Raw genomic sequence first — 20,989 nt, 5'->3', positions numbered from 1 at the left:
AAAAAATATAGAAATAAATATATATTATTTATGAAAGTTTCAACTTACATGGAAATCAAGGATGGATTGTTGTCAAGAACTTTTAGCTCCTCTAATTGGAGTATATCCTTAGGGATTTTTCCATAGAAATTGTTGCCAAAATAATAATAGTAATTACAAAAATTGTTGAAGTATTCCTAGTTAATTTTGGCAGGTACATGTTAGCTTACACTGATTTTATGAAAACTTGCTTTCCAATTTCATGTGTTAGGGTTTAGATCTAGGATTTAGGATTTACAAGTTAATTTTATATAAAAATATTTTAATAATATAATTTAATTATAGTAGTTAAATAAATAAATCTATAACATTAAAATAATTATTATTTTATTTTATTTTTAATAGATGAAAATACACTTTAATTGTCGGTGTTGCAGTTGAATTTGATCTACTCTCAAACATATCTTTAAAACAATGAATTCAAGAAATGATTTTTTTAAAATGGAAAACACAATTCTATTGAAAAAAGAAAATCACAATCTGCAGATATGGACTGCAGTAATATCTCCAATTAAAAAAATTCAAATTAGAAAAATTATCGCCACTGAGCCCAGCGGACTCAGCCCAGGCTCTTTAAGAAATGGTGCGGATATAAACATTGTGAGCTGCAAATAGGAACACTGCTGGGTCAGCCAAACGGGCCCAGGCTTTAGTTCAAAAAGAAGTTACGGATATGAAAAGGTGGAATGTAAATAGCAGAGCTGCTAGGCCAACCGAACGGACCAAAAAGAAAACGGGCCAAAAAAAATTAAGATTTCCGTGGCTGAGATAAAATTATCCCCAAAATCAGTGGAGATGGAGGGTGGAAGAAATTGTGTTGTGTGGAGAGTGAATATGGAAGAATGTGTATGATGAAGACAACAAAATAATCTCTGGTGAGAGGTGCTGTGTGGCTACAGTTTGTGTAGGACAATGGATACAAATGAAGCAGGTTTTCTTTATTTTGTTTAATTTATGTTCTTTTCTATTTTGCTTTTTTTAGCTTCTTCTTTCTTTAGGTTAAAAATAAAATGGGTTAGGTACAAAAATTTTATGTTTTCTTTCTTTTTTTAAAAACAAAATAAAACTAAAATATATCTTTAAACATTTAAAATAATTAAATTATTCATCTTTTAAAAAAGAATTAAATAACTTTTATTTTAAAAATAACGGTTATATATATATATATAATATTTTTTATCCTTTAATATCTATAACTTATAAAGTAAGAATATACTCAGTTGTTTATAATTTAATAAATAAATTTATTATAAAAAATTACTTCTTATAAATTGTAGGTAAGCTCAACTAAATTTATGAAGACTAATTTTTGTTTGTCTTCTATCTAAATTATAAGATTTTCAAACTCTAAATTAATGTTTTTATTCATTTATATATATATATATATATATTAAAATTTATAATGATATTTGTAAATTTAATGTATACGTTAATTTAATAAAATTACATTTATTATAAATTATAAAACAATATCAACAATAAAGGAAATTTAACACATTTTTAAAAAATATTTAAAAAATTACAGACACAGGCGTAGACACAGGCGTACCGTCTGATTGTGTATATATTAATAATAATAGTAATAACATTAATAATATTAATGTCAATATGAATAATATTAATGTCAATATTAATAATATTAATACCAATAATAATAATATTAATAATAAAATTAATAATAATAATAATATCATTATTATTATATTAATAATAACATTAATAATATGAATAATAGTATTAATAGTATTAATATTGTTATTAATATTAATTAAGATGCAAATCAATAGATATACTAAAGTATTCCTAAATACACTATAGATAGATTTATCTACACATCTATATCTATAAAGAATATTAATAATAACATTAATGATATTAGTAATGTTAATAATAATATTAATAAAATGAGTGAATGATGTTTATATGTGTAAAATTAGTTTTAATTAAAATATATTGAAAAGATATTATTCTTCTTATTATTAATAGGAATTAATATTATTGTTAATGTTAGAAAAAAAGTCAGTCATTTTATTATATTCTATTTTTTAAAATATTATCACATTTTATCTTTCTAATTCTATATTTTCTATATCGTTTTCTTTTATATGCATAGACGTTAATTTTATGGTCAGTTTAAACAAAATATTTTTTATCTCATTTCATATTTATTATTTATCTTGTAGTAGTGCTATAAATATAGTCCATTACACAAGCTGCTCCAACATCATTCAATTTTATTTGATAGAATAATCTTGAAAGAGAAATGATCCATATATTGTTTTTTGTCTTATGTTTAGTGAATTGTCACGATAATCATGCAGTTCATGGCATTCAACACACACTTCAAGAAGATTTAGAGTTGGAAAGACAATTACAACACATTAACAAAACACCCGTGAAGAGTGTTCATGTATTTTATATTCTTATATTTTTTATTATTATATACTCTTTTTTTGTTGGATTTGATCTTAGTATGTTTTCTAATAAAAAAAAATCAAATATGATGTATTTTTTTTTATCTTTTAGACAAAATTTGGATACATTGTTGATTGTATTGATATTTACAAGCAACCAGCATTTGACCATCCTTTATTAAAGAAACATAAATTACAGGTACATTCTTTTGAACATTCTCAAATATAGTCAATTTTAGATTTTTTTGTCCTGATTATATTTGTTTTTGCTTTATTTAATGACAGAGAAAACCTAGTTTTCAAAACTCATTTGAAAAGGCAAGTGTAATGAATTCTTCTACTAAATCCATATTTGGACTTGAGAAAGACGAATGTCCAAGAGGAACCGTTCCTATTAGAAGAACAACAAAAGATAATCTCATTCAAAACAAATTACTATCAAATAATCATATCTTAGTTCAAGATCTCCCTGGTGTTCATGTAAGTTTTTTCTTGTATAATAAGATTGAAGATATGTTGTTAACTTGTTTCTCTAAAATTCACCATATCTAATGTTTCAATTTGAATACTTATTTGAATTTGTTAAATTTGGCAGCTTGCAGAAGTATATCTTATAGGTGATGGTCCTTATTACAAAGTTAGTGGAACTAATAGCATTTATAATCCAAAAGTTAGTAGAAATGATCAAATGAGCTTGTCTCATATATGGGTTCAGAATGGACTAGAAGATGGTACTAACAAAATATCTGTTGGATGGCATGTGAGTTTTAATTGGGTCTTGTTATCATTTTAGATATATGTATATTTTAGTTGTACTTACCATTTTAATTTGTGAGTTTATATAGGTGGCTCCACAATTTCATGGTGATACTAAAACTTATATTTACTCATCATGGACAGTAAGAATAGATTTATTTACATGTTTTTTAATCTTTACTTAAAAACATGTTTCAATTTTTATAAATTTAATATGGTATTACATTGGACACAGTCAGATAATTACAAGAAAACAGGATGCTTCAATCTATATTGTTCAGGGTTTGTCCAAACTCATCCAACAAAATATATTGGTGCGCGATTGGAAAGAATGTCTACCTACGGTGGAATAATGATGGAGACTAAATTTTTTATTGCACAGGTCATGTTCATTCCATTTAATTTTCTCTATGTAATGTTAGACATGATATATCATATTATTGAAAAGGGTTAATATGTATTGTAGGACATGAAAGGAAATTGGTGGATAAATTACATGGGCCAAAATATTGGATATTTTCCATCAAAATTATTCTCGAACATGACCTCGGCTGATCAAGCGGGTTGGGGTGGGAGAACATCTACTCCTCCTGGCACTCCTAGTCCTCAAATGGGATCTGGATATTTTCCAGATGAAAATTTTTCTCATGCATGTTATTTTAGGCATATTTCCTATCAAAATGTTTCAAGAACAGATTATGGACCTATACAATATGACACTAACACATTCAAAGACAATTCTAAGTGTTTTGGTGTTGATTACTATGATAATCTCGGAGGACAGGTTGGATATTCCCTCCAATTTGGAGGACCCGGTGGTGAATGTGGTAATTGATGATAAAAGCATAATAAAACTCAAAAATTTGATCTATTACGATCAAATATTAAATATTTATGTTTAGTCAAAACATAGTTTAATAGTTTAAATGTAATAATTAGGTCTAAACTTCTAAACATTTCTCATTGAAAATTAATTATGAATTGTGAGAGATTGATTCTAATCCATGACATAGATCAATGGTTACATTTATAATCCTAAAAAAAACTAATTAAAATTAATTCACACATTTTAGTTTGTAAATAATGACTAAGAATATTATTTTTTTAGAAAAAAATAATAATTTTAAATAAAAAATATAAATATTATAGAATTGAAAAGAAAATATCCCCATGTATAAATTGAAAGTATCTCTTAAGATGTAACAACTTGTCACATTAATTAAGTGTAACAAAAATATTCTAACCTTATGAATAATAATTCTTTAAATGCTTTTAAAAGTGTATAAATGTGAAAAATGAGAATCTTTTATAAGAATATATCTTTCTTATTTTTTTTTTATATGTAGTGCTATCAAAAATGGATTAATGGTTAGGATACCATCATATTCTGGTGAGAGATGAAGATGTTCACAAGACATTCTTAAAGACATGATATAGCCATTATGAATATATGATCATATCTTTGGAGTGACAAAACGTTCCAACAATATTCATGGACCACACGAACATGTAAATCTCAATCAACATGAAATAAATCTTTTTTTTTATTGGTTTTCATAATATAATAAAATTATATGTTGGTTAGGAAAAAAAAATAAACAATGAAAAAAAGAAAATAATGAAGTTATAAAATCAGAATATCCGTACAAGAAATTATTATAATTCAGTTATAAAAAAATTAGAAATAAAAGTAAGTTCTACAAAAAAAATTGTATTCGTGGTAATGGTTATTTTTGTATATGTTGTCACTTATAAACGTCACTATTTATCTAGATGTCCTAAAAATTTTGTTGTCAAAAGTATAATATAATATGATGGTCTTTTCCAAATCGAGCTACCATTTAATATACTTCTTCAAGCTAGACTTGTGGAAGAAGGAACCGAGAATAAAATATCAGCAACAACTGACGTTTAAGGTTGTAAATAATGTGTATTAAAATTATCGTAATGTCTTTAATCGAAAAACAATTTTATTGTAAGCAATTGGACATCTAGATGCTATTATTTTAGTTATCATTTGTAATTTTCATTATTCTAATAAATTCTAAAATATTCTAAAATGTAATGTGATGGTGAATTGTCATAATTTTAATATTAAATTATTTATAATTATCCACCAACATTTATAATATCATAATTTAATAAAAATCTATTTTTCATAATGACAAATTAAAAGATAATAGCAATAAAAAAAAGTATATAGCATTCCATGTACTAAAAATTTAAAATATATAAAAATTCTTATATCATACATTTTCCTAAATTTATAGTCATTTTCTGTTGTCTTTGTTTCCTCCGTAATTTATCAATTGAAGTTTAAAAAATATATATAAATAAATATATATTATTTATTAAAGTTTGAACTTACATGAAAATCAAGGATGGATTGTTGTCAAGAATATGAAAATTACAAAAATAATAATAATAATTACAAAAATTGTTGAAGTATTCCTAGTTAATTTTGGCAGGTACATGTTAGCTTACACTGATTTTATGAAAACTTGCTTTCCAATTTCAGGTGTTAGGGTTTAAATCTAGGATTTAGGATTTACAACTTAATTTTATATAAAAATATTTTAATAATATAATTTAATTATAGTAGTTAAATAAATAAATCTATAACACTAAAATAATAATTATTTTATTTTATTTTATTTTTAATAGATGAAAATACACTTTAATTGTCGCTGTTGCAGTTGAATTTGATATACTCTCAAACATATCTTAAAAACAATGAATTCAAGAAATGAAATTTTTTAAAATGGAAAACACAATTATATTGAAAAAAGAAAATGACAATCTGCAGATTGGACTGCAGTAATATCTCCAATTAAAAATATTCTAATTAGAAAATATCAATTAAAAACAAAACTGTTTGAGCCCAGCGGACTCAGCCCGGGCTCTTTAAGAAATGGTGCGGATATAAACATTGTGAGCTGCAAATAGGAACACTGCTGGGTCAGCCAAACGGGCCCAGGCTTTAGTTCAAAAAGAAGTTACGGATATGAAAAATATGGGATTTTTCTTCCTGCACCCCCAGAATTTTGTAAATCCCGAAACTGACCTTCACATTTTATTTGAAATTGGGATTGAGAGTGTGCTACGGATTCATCAATCCAGAAGTGAATCATGTTGCTTTCCGGATGAGCGGGTGTTCTGAAAGCAAAGTTTGCATAAATGGTTGATTTCTCAATTGCTGAATCCAGAAGTATAATTTCTATTACGAATTGGTGGATCCAAAATGATTTTTTTCAGTTATGGATTTCTGAATCCGTAATGCATATTTTGATTTACAGATTGGCAGATCTAAAATGCATATTTTTTAATATTGTCATTCATGTACTACTGGAATCACCATTCCAGGAGGTTACTGGAAGCACCAATCTAGGAGGTTACTGGACATGCCAATCTGAAATTTTACCAAAAGCGTCAATCCAAAAATTTACCGGATTTCATAATTTGAAATGAAAAAAATAAATGTACAGTTTTTATATAGGAGCAGTTTTGTCTTTGCAAAACATTGTGAGGGTGTAGGAAGAAAAATGTAGGAATGCATGAAGAAACTGCCTATAAATAGCACAACTGCTAGGCCAACCGAACGGATCCAGGCTTTTCTATAAACGGTTCTGCGGATGTAAAAGAGGAGGTTGCAAATAATAAAAGTATGGGACGAATAAATAGGCCTAGACTCTCTCTTTTCTTAGAGAACAAAATGCTGAGAGTGGAAATAGTAGCTAGCCGTGCCAAAAAGAAAACGGGCCAAAAAAATATCTGGTGTGAGGTGCTGTGTGGCTACGGTTTTTGTAGGAGAGTAGATGCAATGGATACAAATGAATCAGGTTTTCTTTATTTTGTTTAATTTATGTTTTTTCTATTTTGCTTTTTTTAGCTTCTTCTTTCTTTAGGTTAAAAATAAAATGGGTTAGGTACAAAATTTGTATGTTTCTTTCTTTTTTTTAAAACAAAATAAAACTAAAATATATTTTTAAACATTTAAAATAATTAAATGATTCATCTTTTAAAAAAGATTTAAATAAATTTTATTTTAAAAATAAAGGTTATATATATATATATGATATTTTTTATCCTTTAATATCTATAACTTCTAAAGTAAGAATATTATCAGTTGTTTATAAATTATTAAATAAATTACTTCTTATAAATTGTAGGTAAGCTCAACTAAATTTATGAAGACTAATTTTTGTTTGTCTTCTATCTAAATTATAAGATTTTCAAACTCCAAATTAATGTTTTTATTCATTTATATATATATATATATTAAAATTTATAATGATATTTGTAAATTTAATTTATACTATTAATTTAATAAAATTACATTTATTATAAATTATAAAACAATATCAACAATAAAGAAAATATAACACATTTTTAAAAAATATTTAAAAAATTACAGACATAATTCTGTATATATTAATAATAATAGTAATAACATTAATAATATTAATGTCAACCTTAATAGTCAACATTAATAATATTAATAGTCAACATTAATAATATTAATAATAAAATTAATAATAATAATAATATTATTATTATTATATTAATAATAACATTAATAATATGAATAATAGTATTAATATTGTTATTAATATTAATTAAGATGCAAATCAATAGATATACTAAAGTATTCCTAAATACACTATAGATAGATTTATCTACACATCTATATCTATAAAGAATATTAATAATAACATTAATGATATTAGTAATGTTAATAATAATATTAATAAAATGAGTGAATGATGTTTATATGTGTAAAATTAGTTTTAATTAGAATATATTGAAAAGATATTATTCTTCTTATTATTAATAGGAATTAATATTATTGTTAATGTTAGAAAAAAAGTCAGTCATTTTATTATATTCTATTTATCAAAATATTATCACATTTTATCTTTCTAATTCGATATTTTCTATATCGATTTCTTTTATATGCATAGACGTTAATTTTATGGCCAGTTTAAACAAAAATTTTTTTATCTCATTTCATATTTATTATTTATCTTGTAGTAGTGCTATAAATATAGTCCATTACACAAGCTGCTCCAACATCACTCAATTTTATTTGATAGAATAATCTTGAAAGAGAAATGATCCATATATTGTTTTTTGTCTAGTGTTTAGTGAATTGTCACGATAATCATGCAGTTCATGGCATTCAACACACACTTCAAGAAGATTTAGAGTTGGAAAGACAATTACAACTCATTAACAAAACACCTGTGAAGAGTGTTCATGTATTTTATATTTTTATATTTTTATTATTATATACTTTTTTTTTGTTGGATTTGATCTTAGTATGTTTTCTAATAATTTTTTTTTTCAAATATGATGTATTTTTTTATCTTTTAGACAAAATTTGGATATATTGTTGATTGTATTGATATTTACAAGCAACCAGCATTTGACCATCCTTTATTAAAGAATCATAAATTACAGGTACATTCTTTTTAACATTCTTAAATATAGTCAATTTTAGATATTTTTTTCCTTATTATTTTTGTTTTTGCTTTATTTAATTACAGAGAAAACCTAGTTTTCAAAACTCATTTGAAAAGGCAAGTGTAATGAATTCTTCTACTAAATCCATATTTGGACTTGAGAAAGACGAATGTCCAAGAGGAACCGTTCCTATTAGAAGAACAACAAAAGATAATCTCATTCAAAACAAATTACTATCAAATAATCATATCTTAGTTCAAGATCTCCCCGGTGTTCATGTAAGTTTTTTCTTGTATAATAAGATTGAAGATGTTGTTAATTTGTTTCTCTAAAATTCACCATATCTAATGTTTCAATTTGAATACTTATTTGAATTTGTTAAATTTTGCAGCTTGCAGAAGTATATCTTATAGGTGATGGTCCTTATTACAAAGTTAGTGGAACTAATAGCATTTATAATCCAAAAGTTAGTAGAAATGATCAAATGAGCTTGTCTCATATATGGGTTCAGAATGGACTAGAAGATGGTACTAACAAAATCTCGGTTGGATGGCATGTGAGTTTTAATTGGGTCTTGTTATCATTTTAGGTATATGTATATTTTAGTTGTACTTACCATTTTAATTTGTGAGAATTTATATAGGTGGCTCCACAATTTCATGGTGATACTAAAACTTATATTTACTCATCATGGACAGTAAGAATAGATTTATTTACATGTTTTTTGATCTTTACTTAAAAATATGTTTCAATTTTTATAAATTTAATATGGTATTACATTGGACACAGTCAGATAATTACAAGAAAACAGGATGCTTCAATCTATATTGTTTAGGGTTTGTCCAACTTCATCCAACAATTCATTTTGGTGCGCGATTGGAAAATATATCTACCTACGGTGGAATATCAATGGAGACTAAATTTATGATTGTACAGGTCATGTTCATTCCATTTAATTTTCTCTATTTAATGTTAGACATGATATATCATATTATTGAAAAGGGTTAATATGTATTGTAGGACTTGAAAAGAAATTGGTGGATAAATTACATGGACCAAAATATTGGATATTTTCCATCAAAATTATTCTCGAACATGACCTCGGCTGATCAAGTGGGTTGGGGTGGGAGAACATCTACTCCTCCTAACACTCCTAGTCCTCAAATGGGATCTGGATATTTTCCAGATGAAAATTTTTCTCATGCATGTTATTTTAGGCATATTTCCTATCAAAATGTTTCAAAAACAGATTATGGACCTATACAATATGACACTGACACATTCAAAGACAATTCTAAGTGTTTTGGTGTTGATTACTATGATAATCTAGGAGGATCGGTTGGATATTCTCTCCAATTTGGAGGACCCGGTGGTGAATGTGGTAATTGATGGTAAAAGCATAATAAAACTCAAAATTTGATCTATTATGATCAAATATTAAATATTTACGTTTAGTCAAAACATAGTTTAATAGTTTAAATGTAATAATTAGGTCTAAACTTCTAAACATTTCTCATTGAAAATTAATTATGAATTGTGAGAGATTGATTCTAATCCAAATTACATAGATGAATGGTTACATTTATAATCCTAAAAAAACTAATTAAAATTAATTCACACATTTTAGTTTGTAAATAATGACTAAGAATATAATTTTTTTAGAAAAAAAAAATTTAAATATTATAGAATTGAAGAGAAAGTATCACCATGTATAAATTGAAAGTATTATTATGTAAGTTTCATCTCTTAAGATGTAACAACTTGTCACATTAATTAAGTGTAACAAAAATATTCTAACCTTATGAATAATAATGCTTTTAAAAGTGTCTAAATGTGAAAAATGAGAATCTTTTATATGAGAATATATCTTTCTTATTTTTTTTATATGTAGTGCTATCAAAAATGGATTAATGGTTAGGATACCATCATATTCTGGTGAGAGATGAAGATGTTCACAAGACATTTTTAAAGACATGATATGGCCATTATGAATATATGATCATATCTTTGGAGTGACAAAACGTTCCAACAATATTCATGGACCACACTAACAATCTAAGGGCATGACTCATTATGGGTAATTATTGATAGAATGACGAATAGTGCTAATTTCCTTCTAGTGAACACAAGAATTTATATGTCCAAGTTGGCTAAACTATATACATCAAGGAGATTATGAGATTGAAATGGGTATCTTTTAGTATTGTCTTTTACTAGGATCCCATATTTACATGTAGATTTTGACAGACGTTACAGGAAGTATTTGGTGCAAAGTTAAGACTCAGTTATGCATATAATCCCAAATAGATGGACGTAAGAAAGAACAACGTGGTCATTAGGTGATTTGTTGAGATATTGCATATTGGATCATCTAGAGAGCTCAGATGAAATTCTTCCTTTTGGTGGAGTTTACTCATAACAACAACTATCATGTTATTAATGGCATGATATCATACATGGCAATATATGGGAAGAAATACATAAGACCTTTTGTGTTAGTATTAAGATGGTGAACAAGTATTAGTAGGGTTGAAGTTGTTACAACAAATTAAATATATATTTTTTTAGATATTTAAGATAAAATAACGTCCTAAAAGTTTGCATAGTGGGAACATGTTTTTTTCGAAAGTAAAACCTATTACATAATTTGGTTGAGCTATCAAATATAAGAACTTAGTCCTCAAAGTTTATTGGATTATAGCAAATACTGAAAAAAATCATTGCACTATCTTATAAATTGGCTCTACGAAGTGACAAATTAAAAATTTGATTCATATATCTTTCAAGTCAATTATTTAAAGTGGTGTCATGACTAATAAATAAAGTCATCATTAAACATTTAGAGCTAGTTTTTTCTTTTAATTCTTAAATTTTATTATTTATTTATTATTTAATGGTTTGAGTTATTTTTTCAAATCATTAATTGATTTTCTTTAACATAATCACTGATTCTAAATTATCTTATAATTTTATAGGACAATTAATTTGGCTAAGAGTAAAAGTTAGTGATGTCAACACCAAATTTCGTCTGGGTAAATAAAGTTTGCGAAAGAGATTAATGGAAAAAAAACCCACACTTACTATTCACACGCCCACTCTTACTCAGTGTCACTCCTCCGCCCACTTTCACTGCTCTCCTTCTCACATCCCCACTCTTACTCAGTGCAGCTCCTCAGCCCACCTTCACTGCTGTCCTACTCACACCTCCCCTCTCAGATCGCGCACCACCAGCCCATCTTATTCTCTACTTTTCACACCCCACGCTTACCTCTTTTGTACCCCTAACTTTCACCTTTTTCTCTCTCCACACGAACACTTTCATCTTTTTCTTTCTTTCCTTTCCCTCACAGGAGACCAAACTATATCCCCCACACACATAAACGTCCACCAACTTGCCACTTACGTTTTTTATATCTGCACCGCCATGTTTCTTTTGAAGCTTGAGCTCATTCAGCTGGCCCAACACTTTTGCTATATGACACATTTTTTTCATTTTATACACCGATCAACTCTTATTTCCTAAAAAATAAAAGATAAAGTATAAAAATTTAAAAAATTAAAAATTCAACAAACATATATCTTCTTTTAACTTGCAGGGTACGAAATCCATGTCTTTTCATTAGAAACTAAAATACGGAGAAGCAGGTTCATCCTTGTCAAATTCAGTTTTCCGCTTTTTTTAAGAAGTTCAGTTCTAGTGGCAAAGTCTAAGTCACTTTGTTACTTTTTTTTCAAAAAGATCTTTAACTCCAAAACTACGTGATCTCTTATTTGCTTTTATTTTATCCACATAAATACGTAAGATCAAAGTTTATCTTTGTAGAATAAAAAAAAATCATGCATTTTGTTTTTTATTTTTGGGGAAAAAATATTTTAAAAATTTACACTCATTTCATATATTTAATTAAAGATATCATTTTCAGACATGAATGTTAATATTTTTTCTTACTTGTCGACTTGTAAATCCAAGTCTAATTCATAAACTATATTTTCAATTTTTTTCATATTTTTTTATAATAAATTATTATGGCTATTTTCTTGTCAGAATATATATTATTATTATTTTTCGCTGTTAGCCGTTATCACCCCGTAGAAAGGATCCGAATTTATTTGGTATTTGTCTTGTCTTAAAATTGTTAGGTTCTTCTCTCATTCCATACACAATATGACAATACATTTTTATTCTTCTTGTGCCATCTCCATAGAGTAGCTTTCAGATTATGTAATTTGGACACGTATTTGAAAAAAGACTTATGGATTATGTAATTCATAAGCTAAAAAAGACTTCCATATTTCATAATTCGGAAATTATTCATCCATCTGAAAAAAGGTTTTCAGATTATGTAATCCAAAAGCTAATTACGAATATGAAAAAAGACTTATGAATTATTATGTAATTCAGAATATTAGAGAAAGTTATTTTTGGAAATATGAAAATTTATGGAAGTGGGAGAAGAATATATGGAGGTGCGAAACAGCCTTGCCTTAAATTTGGAATTTCAATGTGTGGAGCTCATAGATTTAGTTTGTAAAATATGTATTTAATTAGAATTGGATGATGACTAGAAAGAGAGAGCTGGGGCCCAAGTTTGTCCATTATGAATTAATTTCTTTATGGATCCCTTGATAGTATTTTTACACTCCCTACTCCCTTATATTTGTTGCCCAGCATTTTACTATTTACCACACAAGTTTTCTTATATGTACACCACTACGATTTTTTGAAGTCTGAACCCATTTGGCTGACCCAACACTAACACTCTTGCTATCTGCCACCCTCTGCCACCCTGTTTTATTTTTATCCACCACCTTTTATAAGATTTAACTAGACTTAAATTTATTATTTTAATATGATATTAGAAACACTAAAACTCTATATTAGTTTATATTTGAATCTATCCTACTAGTCATTATCTGTTCTCATCAATTTTAATGTTGATATCAACATAAGGGACATATTAAAGATATTAAAGATGTAATTAAGTAAAACTAAGAATAATTTTTAATAAACTCACTATCTTTTAAAATAAGTAAAAAATATAACGCACAAATTTAAAAATCATAAAAATTATGTAAATATAATAAGTTGAGGAAGTAAGATAATTTTTCATAAATATTATTAAAACTTTCTAAATTATTGTTATTGCTATTGTACTAATAGGTATGGGTGCTGAAAATCATCTTCCTTCATGGAAGAAAAGGGGGGACGGAGGAGACGGGGAGGAGGAAAGGGAGAAAGGAGGAGGTGGGGAGGAAGCTTCCTCCACAACCACCTCCTTCACCAATTGCAATGTCGGTGTCGGTGTCGGTGTCGGTGTCAAAGTGTGATTGTGTGTCATCATACCCAAAACTTTAATATATATTTTAAATATATATTTATTGATCCTCCAATACAATTTTCTTTCAAAAGAATTTTGCATTAGTTTATACTTTTGTGTAGATTGCGTGTAAATAGAGTATTTACATGCCATATACCATAGTTGCAAACTGGTAATGTGACAAAAAATTTGTCACTATTGTCACAGTTAGGGATGACAATGCGAGTCGGTAGTAGCCCACTAGAAAAAAGTGTGAGGGCTCACTAATTCAATCCGCTAGCCCGCTTAAGCCCGCCCTCCATAACCTGCAACACGCGTGGGCCAATTGTGGGACGAGGAAGGTTGACCTGTTAACCCGCATACAAAAATTAAAGCAAGTTGTGTTGGGCAGTGCATAACATAAGTTACACAATGTTTTCCCAATTCAAAACTTAATTAATTTGGTTTGGTGTTGCATTCACTACACTCTTCCTCCACACACCGACAACCTCCATGCACGACTTCGCGCCCTCTGTAGCGCACAACCAGGAGTAAAGGGAGAACGAAGGAGGCGAGAAGGAAGTTTCCTCCACAACTAGCTCTTACACCCATTGCAATGTCGATTCTGGTGTTGGTGTCGCAACGTGATTGCATGCTGTCATACTCCAAACTTTGGATACAGTGACGAAGGTCAGCACAAGCACAACCACCAGTATCCACCAAGGGAGAAGCCGACTGCGGTTGAAATCTTGATGCTTGATTTGGTATGGGCTATGAGACGAAGGAGACGACAAAGGTTGTTGCAGTGACGAGGTGACCATGGTGAGTATGTGGTATGAGAAAGAAGAAGGAAAGAAGGGAGAAACAAAGGAAGAGAACAAAAGCTTATATTGTATTGTAGAGGAGAAGGTATATATAATAACTATAACATTAAGACTTAAAAGGCAGGGGTAGAAAATAGGAAACTATTTTGTACTTTGAAGAACTTTGCTTCTTATAAATGATTCTTCTATTTTACGCAATGTCATTGTCATTGTAGGAAACTTCCATATATTAAATATATATATATATATATATATATATATTAAATATGTATGAAATGTGAGAATCATATTTTTGGTATGATGCTTATGATGATGATGTGCATTGTTGTTCATTGGTGTACGCTTGGATTTTATAATCACAAGTATCACTATCAGCACCAGTATCCATCAAGGGAGAAGTTGACTGCGGTTGAAATCTTGACGCTTGATTTGGAACGGACTTTGAAAGAGAGGAGACAACAATGGTGGTTCCTGTGGGGAGGTGGACATGGTGAATGGGAGATATGAGAAAAAAGAAGGAAAGAAGAGAGAAACAGAGGAACAAATGAAGAGAATAAAGCTTATATTGTATCGTAGAAGAGAGGGGTGTATATAATAACCATAACAATGAGACTTAGGAGACAGAGATTGAAAATGAAAAACTATTTTATACTTTGAAGAAATATGTTTCTTATAAATTATTCTTCTATTCCACGCAATGTCATTGTAGGAAACTTGTCAACCTAAGATGCATGCATAAATGTATTGATCCCACCAATACAATTTTCTTTCAAAAGAATTTTGCATTAGTTCATACTTTTGTGGGAGATTACGTGTAAACAAAGTATCTATACGCCAATTGTATTCTTCTTAAATTTAAAACTTAAGAGTACCGAATTATCGACAACCATTTGTCTTATACCGCAGTTGAAAACTGGTAATATGACAATAAATATTGATATTTTGAAATTTTGATGGATCTAGATGAATTTAAATAAATATGCTTTATGAGACAATGAGTTAAATAGGAGAGACCCTCCATAAATTTTTATCAATTTGACCTCTTCTAATGTGATCTAGCACACTTTGAGGGGCATAAAGAACATATATGATCAGTGATAATATGTCTACATGATAGTTTGTACACTTGCACCCAAAAGCAAAACACAAAGCCACCTAAAACCTTTTAATCTTGATATATATTTATATGATATGGACTGAAGTAATATCTCCAATTAAAAAAATTCAAATTAGAAAAATTATCGCCACTGTAGGGCCACTTATATCTCCCCCAATTAAAAAAAGCTGTTTGAGCCCAACGGACTCAGCCCAGGCTCTTTAAGAAATGGTGCGGATATAAACATAGAACTAAAATATATCTTTAAACATTTAAAATAATTAAAAATATTTAAATTATTCATCTTTTAAAAAATAGTTAAATAAATTTAATTTTAAAAATAATGGTTATATATATAATATTTTTTATCTTTTAATATCTATAACCTATAGCAAGAATATACTGTTGTTATAATTTAATAAATAAATTCGTTATAAAAAATTACTTCTTATAAATTGTAGGTAAGCTCAACTAAATATGTGAAGATTAATTTTTGTTTGTCTTTTATCTAAAAAAAATTATTATTACAAAATCATAAGATTTTCAAACTCTAAATTAATGTTTTTGTTTATATGTATATATAGTAAAATTTATAATGACATTTATAAATTTAATTTATACATTAATTTAATAAAATTAAATTTATTATAAATTTATAAAGCAATATTAATAATAAAGGAAACACAACAAAATTTTAAAAATATTTAAAACATTACAGACACAAGCGTAACGTCTGATTCTGCTATTAATAATAATATCAATAACATTAATAATATTAATATCAATATTAATAATATTAATGGTAATAATAATAATATTATTAACAACCATATTAATAGTATTTTTTAAAAATAATATTAATTACAAAATTAATAATAATAACAATAACTATATTATTAATATTATATTAAAAACAATATTAATAATATATTTAATAATATGAATAACAGTATTAATAATATTAATATTTTTATTATTATTATTATTATTAATTAAGATACAAATCAATGGATAAATTATTTACTAAAGTATTCCTAAATACACTATAGATATAGATAGACTTATCTACACATCTGTATCTATAAATAATATTAATAATAACATTAATAATATTAATGATATTAGTAATGTTAATAATAATATTAATATATTAATAATATTAATAAAATGAATGAATGATGGTTACATGTGTAAAATTAGTTTTAATTAGAATATAATGATAAATGATATTATTATTAATGTTGGAAAAAATATTCATTTTATTATTTTCTATTTTTCAAAATATTATCACATTTTATCTTTGGTAGTGCTATAAATGTAGCACATTATACAAGCAGTTCTAACATCTCTCATTTTATTTGATAGAAGAATTTTGGAAGATAAATGATCCATATATTGTTTTTTGTCTTGTGTTTAGTGAATAGTCATGATAATAGTGGAGTTCATGGCATTCAACACACACTCCAAGAAGATTTAGAGTTAGAAAGACAATTACAACTCATTAACAAATCACCCGTGAAGAGTGTTCATGTATTTTATATTCTTATATTTTATTATTGTATACTTTTTTTTGTTGAATTTGATCTTAGTATATTTCTTAATAAATTCTTTTTTTCAAATATGATGTATTCTTTATCTTTTAGACAAAATTTGGATACATTGTTGATTGTATTGATATTTACAATCAACCAGCATTTGATCATCCTTTATTAAAGAATCATAAATTACAGGTACATTATTTTGAACATTTTCAAATATAGTCAATTCTATATTTTTTTTACCTGATTATATTTGTTTTTGCTTTATTTAAATACAGAGAAAACCTAGTTTTCGAAACTTATTTGAAAAGACAAATGTAATGAATTCTTCTACTAAATCCATATTTGGACTTGAGAAAGATGAATGTCCAAGAGGAACGGTTCCTATTAGAAGAACAACAAAAGATAATCTCATTCAAAGCAAATTACTATCAAATAATCATATCCTAGTTCAAGATCTTCCTGGTGTTCATGTAAGTTTTTTCTTGTATAATAAGATTGAAGATGTTGTTAACTTGTTTCTCTAAAATTCACCATATCTAATGTTTCAATTTGAAAACTACTTATTTGAATTTGTTAAATTTTGCAGCTTGCAGAAGTATATCTTTCAGGTAATGGTCCTTATTACAAAGTTAGTGGAACTAATAGCATTTATAATCCAGGAGTTAGTAGAAATGATCAAATGAGCATGTCTCATATATGGGTTCAAAACGGACTTGAAGATGCTACTAACAAAATATCTGTTGGATGGCATGTGAGTTTTAATTGGTTCATGTCATCATTTTAGTTATATGTATATTTTAGTTGATATTGCCATCTTAATTTGTGTGAATTTATATAGGTGGCTCCAAAATTTTATGGTGATACTGGAACTTATGTTTACTCGTCATGGACAGTAAGAATAGATTTATTTACATGTTTTTTAATCTTTACCTAAAAACTTGTTTCAAATTTTAAAAAATTAATATGGTATTACATTTCACACAGTCAGATAATTACAAGAAAACGGGATGCTTCAATCTATATTGTTCAGGGTTTGTCCAAACTAATTCAAATAAATATTTTGGTGCACGATTGGAAAAAACGTCTATCTACAATGGATTAATGATGGAGACTACAATCTCTATTACAAAGGTAATGTGCATTCCATTTAATTATCTCTATATAATGTTAGACATGATATATCATATTATTGAAAAAGGTTAATATGTATTGTAGGACCTTAAAGGAAATTGGTGGATAAATTACCTAGGTGAAAATATTGGATATTTTCCATCAAAATTATTCTCGAACATGACCTCAGTTGATCAAGTGGGTTGGGGTGGGAGAACATCTACTCCTCCTCATACTCCTAGCCCTCAAATGGGATCTGGATATTTTCCAGATGAAAATTTTCGTCATGCATGTTATTTTAGGAATATTTCCTTTCAAAATGACTCAAGAACAGATTATGGACCTCCATATTATCACACAAACACGTTGAAAGACAATCCTAATTGTTTTGGTGTTGATTACTATGAAAATATAGGAAAACAGTTTGGATATTCTCTACAATTTGGAGGACTCGGTGGTAATTGTGGTAATTGATGATAAAAGTTCAATAAAACTAAAAAATTTGATCTATTACGATCCAATATTAAATATTTACATTTAGTCAAAAATTAATTTAATAGTTTAAATGTAATAATTATGTCTAAACTACTAAACATTTCTCACTGAAAATAAATTATGAATTGTGAGATATTGATTCCAATCCAAATGACATAGATCAATGGTTACATTTATAATCATAAGAAAACTAATTAAAACTAATTCACACGTTTTTACTTTGTAGATAACGACGGAAAATATAATTTTTAAAAAAATAAAAATAAATTTAAATAAAAAATAGAAATATTATATAATTGAAAAGAAAGTATCCCCTGTATAAATTGGAAGTATTATTATAGTTTCATCTCTTAAGATGTAACAACTTGTGACATTAATAATTAAGTGTAACAAAAATCCTTTAATGCTTTTAAATGCTTTTAAAAGTGTATAAATGTGAAAGTTTATAGGACAATTAATTTGGCTAAGAGTAAAAGTTAGTGTTGTCAACCCCTAATTTCGTCTGGGTAAATAAAATTTGTTAAAGAGATTAAAAAAAACCCTCACTTACTATTCACATCCCCAGTCTTACTCTGTGCAGCTCGTCAGCCCACCTTCACTGCTATCCTACTCACACCTCCTCTCCTAGATCGCGCACTCCCAGCCCATCTTATTCTCTACTTTTCACACCCCACGGTTACCTCATTTGCACCCCTAACTTTCACCTTTTTCTCTTCCACCTTTTCTCTCTCCACACCAAAATCCAAAACTTTCAGCTTTTTCTTTCTTTCCTTTCCCTACAGGAGACCAAACTATACCCCCCACACACATAAACATCCAGCCACTTACTTTTTTTATATCTGCACCACCATGTTTCTTTTGAAGCTTCAGCTCATTCAGCTGGCCCAACACTTTTGCTATATGACACATTTTTTCATTTTATACACTCGTCAACTCTTATTTCTTAAAAAATTAAAAACAAAGTATAAAAAATATAAAAAATAAAAATTCAACAAACATATATCTTCTTTTAACTTCCAGAGTACGGTGAAGCAGGTTCGTCCTTTTCAAATTCACTTTTTTTGTTTTTTTTAAGAAGTTCAGTTCTAGTGGCAAAGTCTAAGTCATTTTGTTACTTTTTTTCAAAAAGATATTAACTCCAAAACTATGTGATCTCTTTTTTTTCTTTTATGAACATATGCACGTAAGACGAAAGTTTATTTTTGTAGGATAAAAAAAAAATCATGCATTTTGTCTTTTATTTTTGGGGAAAAAAATATTTTAAAAAACTTACACTCATTTCAAATATTTAATTGAAGATATCATTTTCAGACAGTCATAAAAATGTTAATATCTTTCATACTCATAACCGTCATAACCGGCTTCCAAATCCCAGAGTCTAATTCATAAATCATATTTTCAATTTTTTTTGTAATTTTCTATGATAAATTATTATAGTTATTTTCTTGTCAGTATATATATTATTTTATTTTATTTTCGCTTTTAGCAGTTATCATCCGATTGTACAAAGTTCCTCGTGCATCCATCAAATGAGTAAAACAACCAAAATGGCTCATCTAATCCGGTCTTATTCTGAAAATTTATTTCCATAATTTTTTCCGGAATTTTTTAAAATATTTTTCCAAAATACTCTTATAAATTTTAGAAAGATTTCAAAAAAGTTAATCCAAAAATTATTTTTAAAAAGGGTAAAATTGTATTTTCAGATATTAATGGGTTGCAGGAACAAGAGGTGCAGAAAGAACACGCTAACAAAAGACATGTAGCGACTGGACCGGTAACCCGGATTTATTTGGTAAAAGCGGTGCAGATAATAAATGTGTGGTACAAATGGTACATGCATTGTAATTAAAATGACATAGATCAACTCATACATTTCTATTCCTAAAAAAACTATGTGAAAGTATACCGTGCATAAATAGAAAAATTTAGTATAGTTTCATCACTTAAGATA

At 27.3% G+C, this 20,989-nt stretch overlaps 2 protein-coding genes and 1 pseudogene across 2 annotated transcripts; all 3 read left to right on the top strand.

The window, feature by feature from the left end:
• Positions 1-2,262: 2,262 nt before the first annotated feature.
• LOC137826354 (protein neprosin) lies at positions 2,263-4,102 on the top strand. The gene is made up of 7 exons (XM_068632292.2): positions 2,263-2,449; positions 2,566-2,652; positions 2,739-2,933; positions 3,049-3,213; positions 3,299-3,352; positions 3,445-3,591; positions 3,676-4,102. The coding sequence occupies exons 1-7, from the start codon at positions 2,303-2,305 to the stop codon at positions 4,042-4,044; spliced, it is 1,164 nt and encodes a 387-aa protein (XP_068488393.1). The 5' UTR covers positions 2,263-2,302; the 3' UTR covers positions 4,045-4,102.
• Positions 4,103-8,320: 4,218 nt separating this feature from the next.
• Positions 8,321-10,061, top strand: LOC150025687 (protein neprosin-like; annotated as a pseudogene).
• Positions 10,062-17,272: 7,211 nt separating this feature from the next.
• Positions 17,273-19,014, top strand: LOC137825413 (protein neprosin). Its single transcript, XM_068631083.2, has 7 exons — positions 17,273-17,419; positions 17,533-17,619; positions 17,706-17,900; positions 18,017-18,181; positions 18,269-18,322; positions 18,415-18,561; positions 18,646-19,014. The coding sequence occupies exons 1-7, from the start codon at positions 17,273-17,275 to the stop codon at positions 19,012-19,014; spliced, it is 1,164 nt and encodes a 387-aa protein (XP_068487184.2).
• Positions 19,015-20,989: the final 1,975 nt, after the last annotated feature.

The sequence above is a fragment of the Phaseolus vulgaris genome, chromosome 8, assembly GCF_051622355.1.
Source record: "Phaseolus vulgaris cultivar YP4 chromosome 8, ASM5162235v1, whole genome shotgun sequence".
Taxonomy (NCBI): Eukaryota; Viridiplantae; Streptophyta; class Magnoliopsida; order Fabales; family Fabaceae; genus Phaseolus; species Phaseolus vulgaris.
Note: the sequence above shows the minus strand (reverse complement) of the source record. Positions and strands in the feature narration are given on the sequence as shown.

Excerpts from the sequence above, each read along its gene's own strand:
- LOC137826354 (XM_068632292.2), top strand. The coding sequence starts at position 2,303 with ATGATCCATATATTGTTTTTTGTCTTATGTTTAGTGAATTGTCACGAT. Across the intron at positions 2,934-3,048 it reads AAGATCTCCCTGGTGTTCAT|CTTGCAGAAGTATATCTTAT; the intron begins GTAAGTTTTTTC and ends TAAATTTGGCAG. Across the intron at positions 3,214-3,298 it reads AAATATCTGTTGGATGGCAT|GTGGCTCCACAATTTCATGG; the intron begins GTGAGTTTTAAT and ends GAGTTTATATAG.
- LOC137825413 (XM_068631083.2), top strand. The coding sequence starts at position 17,273 with ATGATCCATATATTGTTTTTTGTCTTGTGTTTAGTGAATAGTCATGAT. Across the intron at positions 17,620-17,705 it reads TAAAGAATCATAAATTACAG|AGAAAACCTAGTTTTCGAAA; the intron begins GTACATTATTTT and ends ATTTAAATACAG. Across the intron at positions 18,182-18,268 it reads AAATATCTGTTGGATGGCAT|GTGGCTCCAAAATTTTATGG; the intron begins GTGAGTTTTAAT and ends GAATTTATATAG.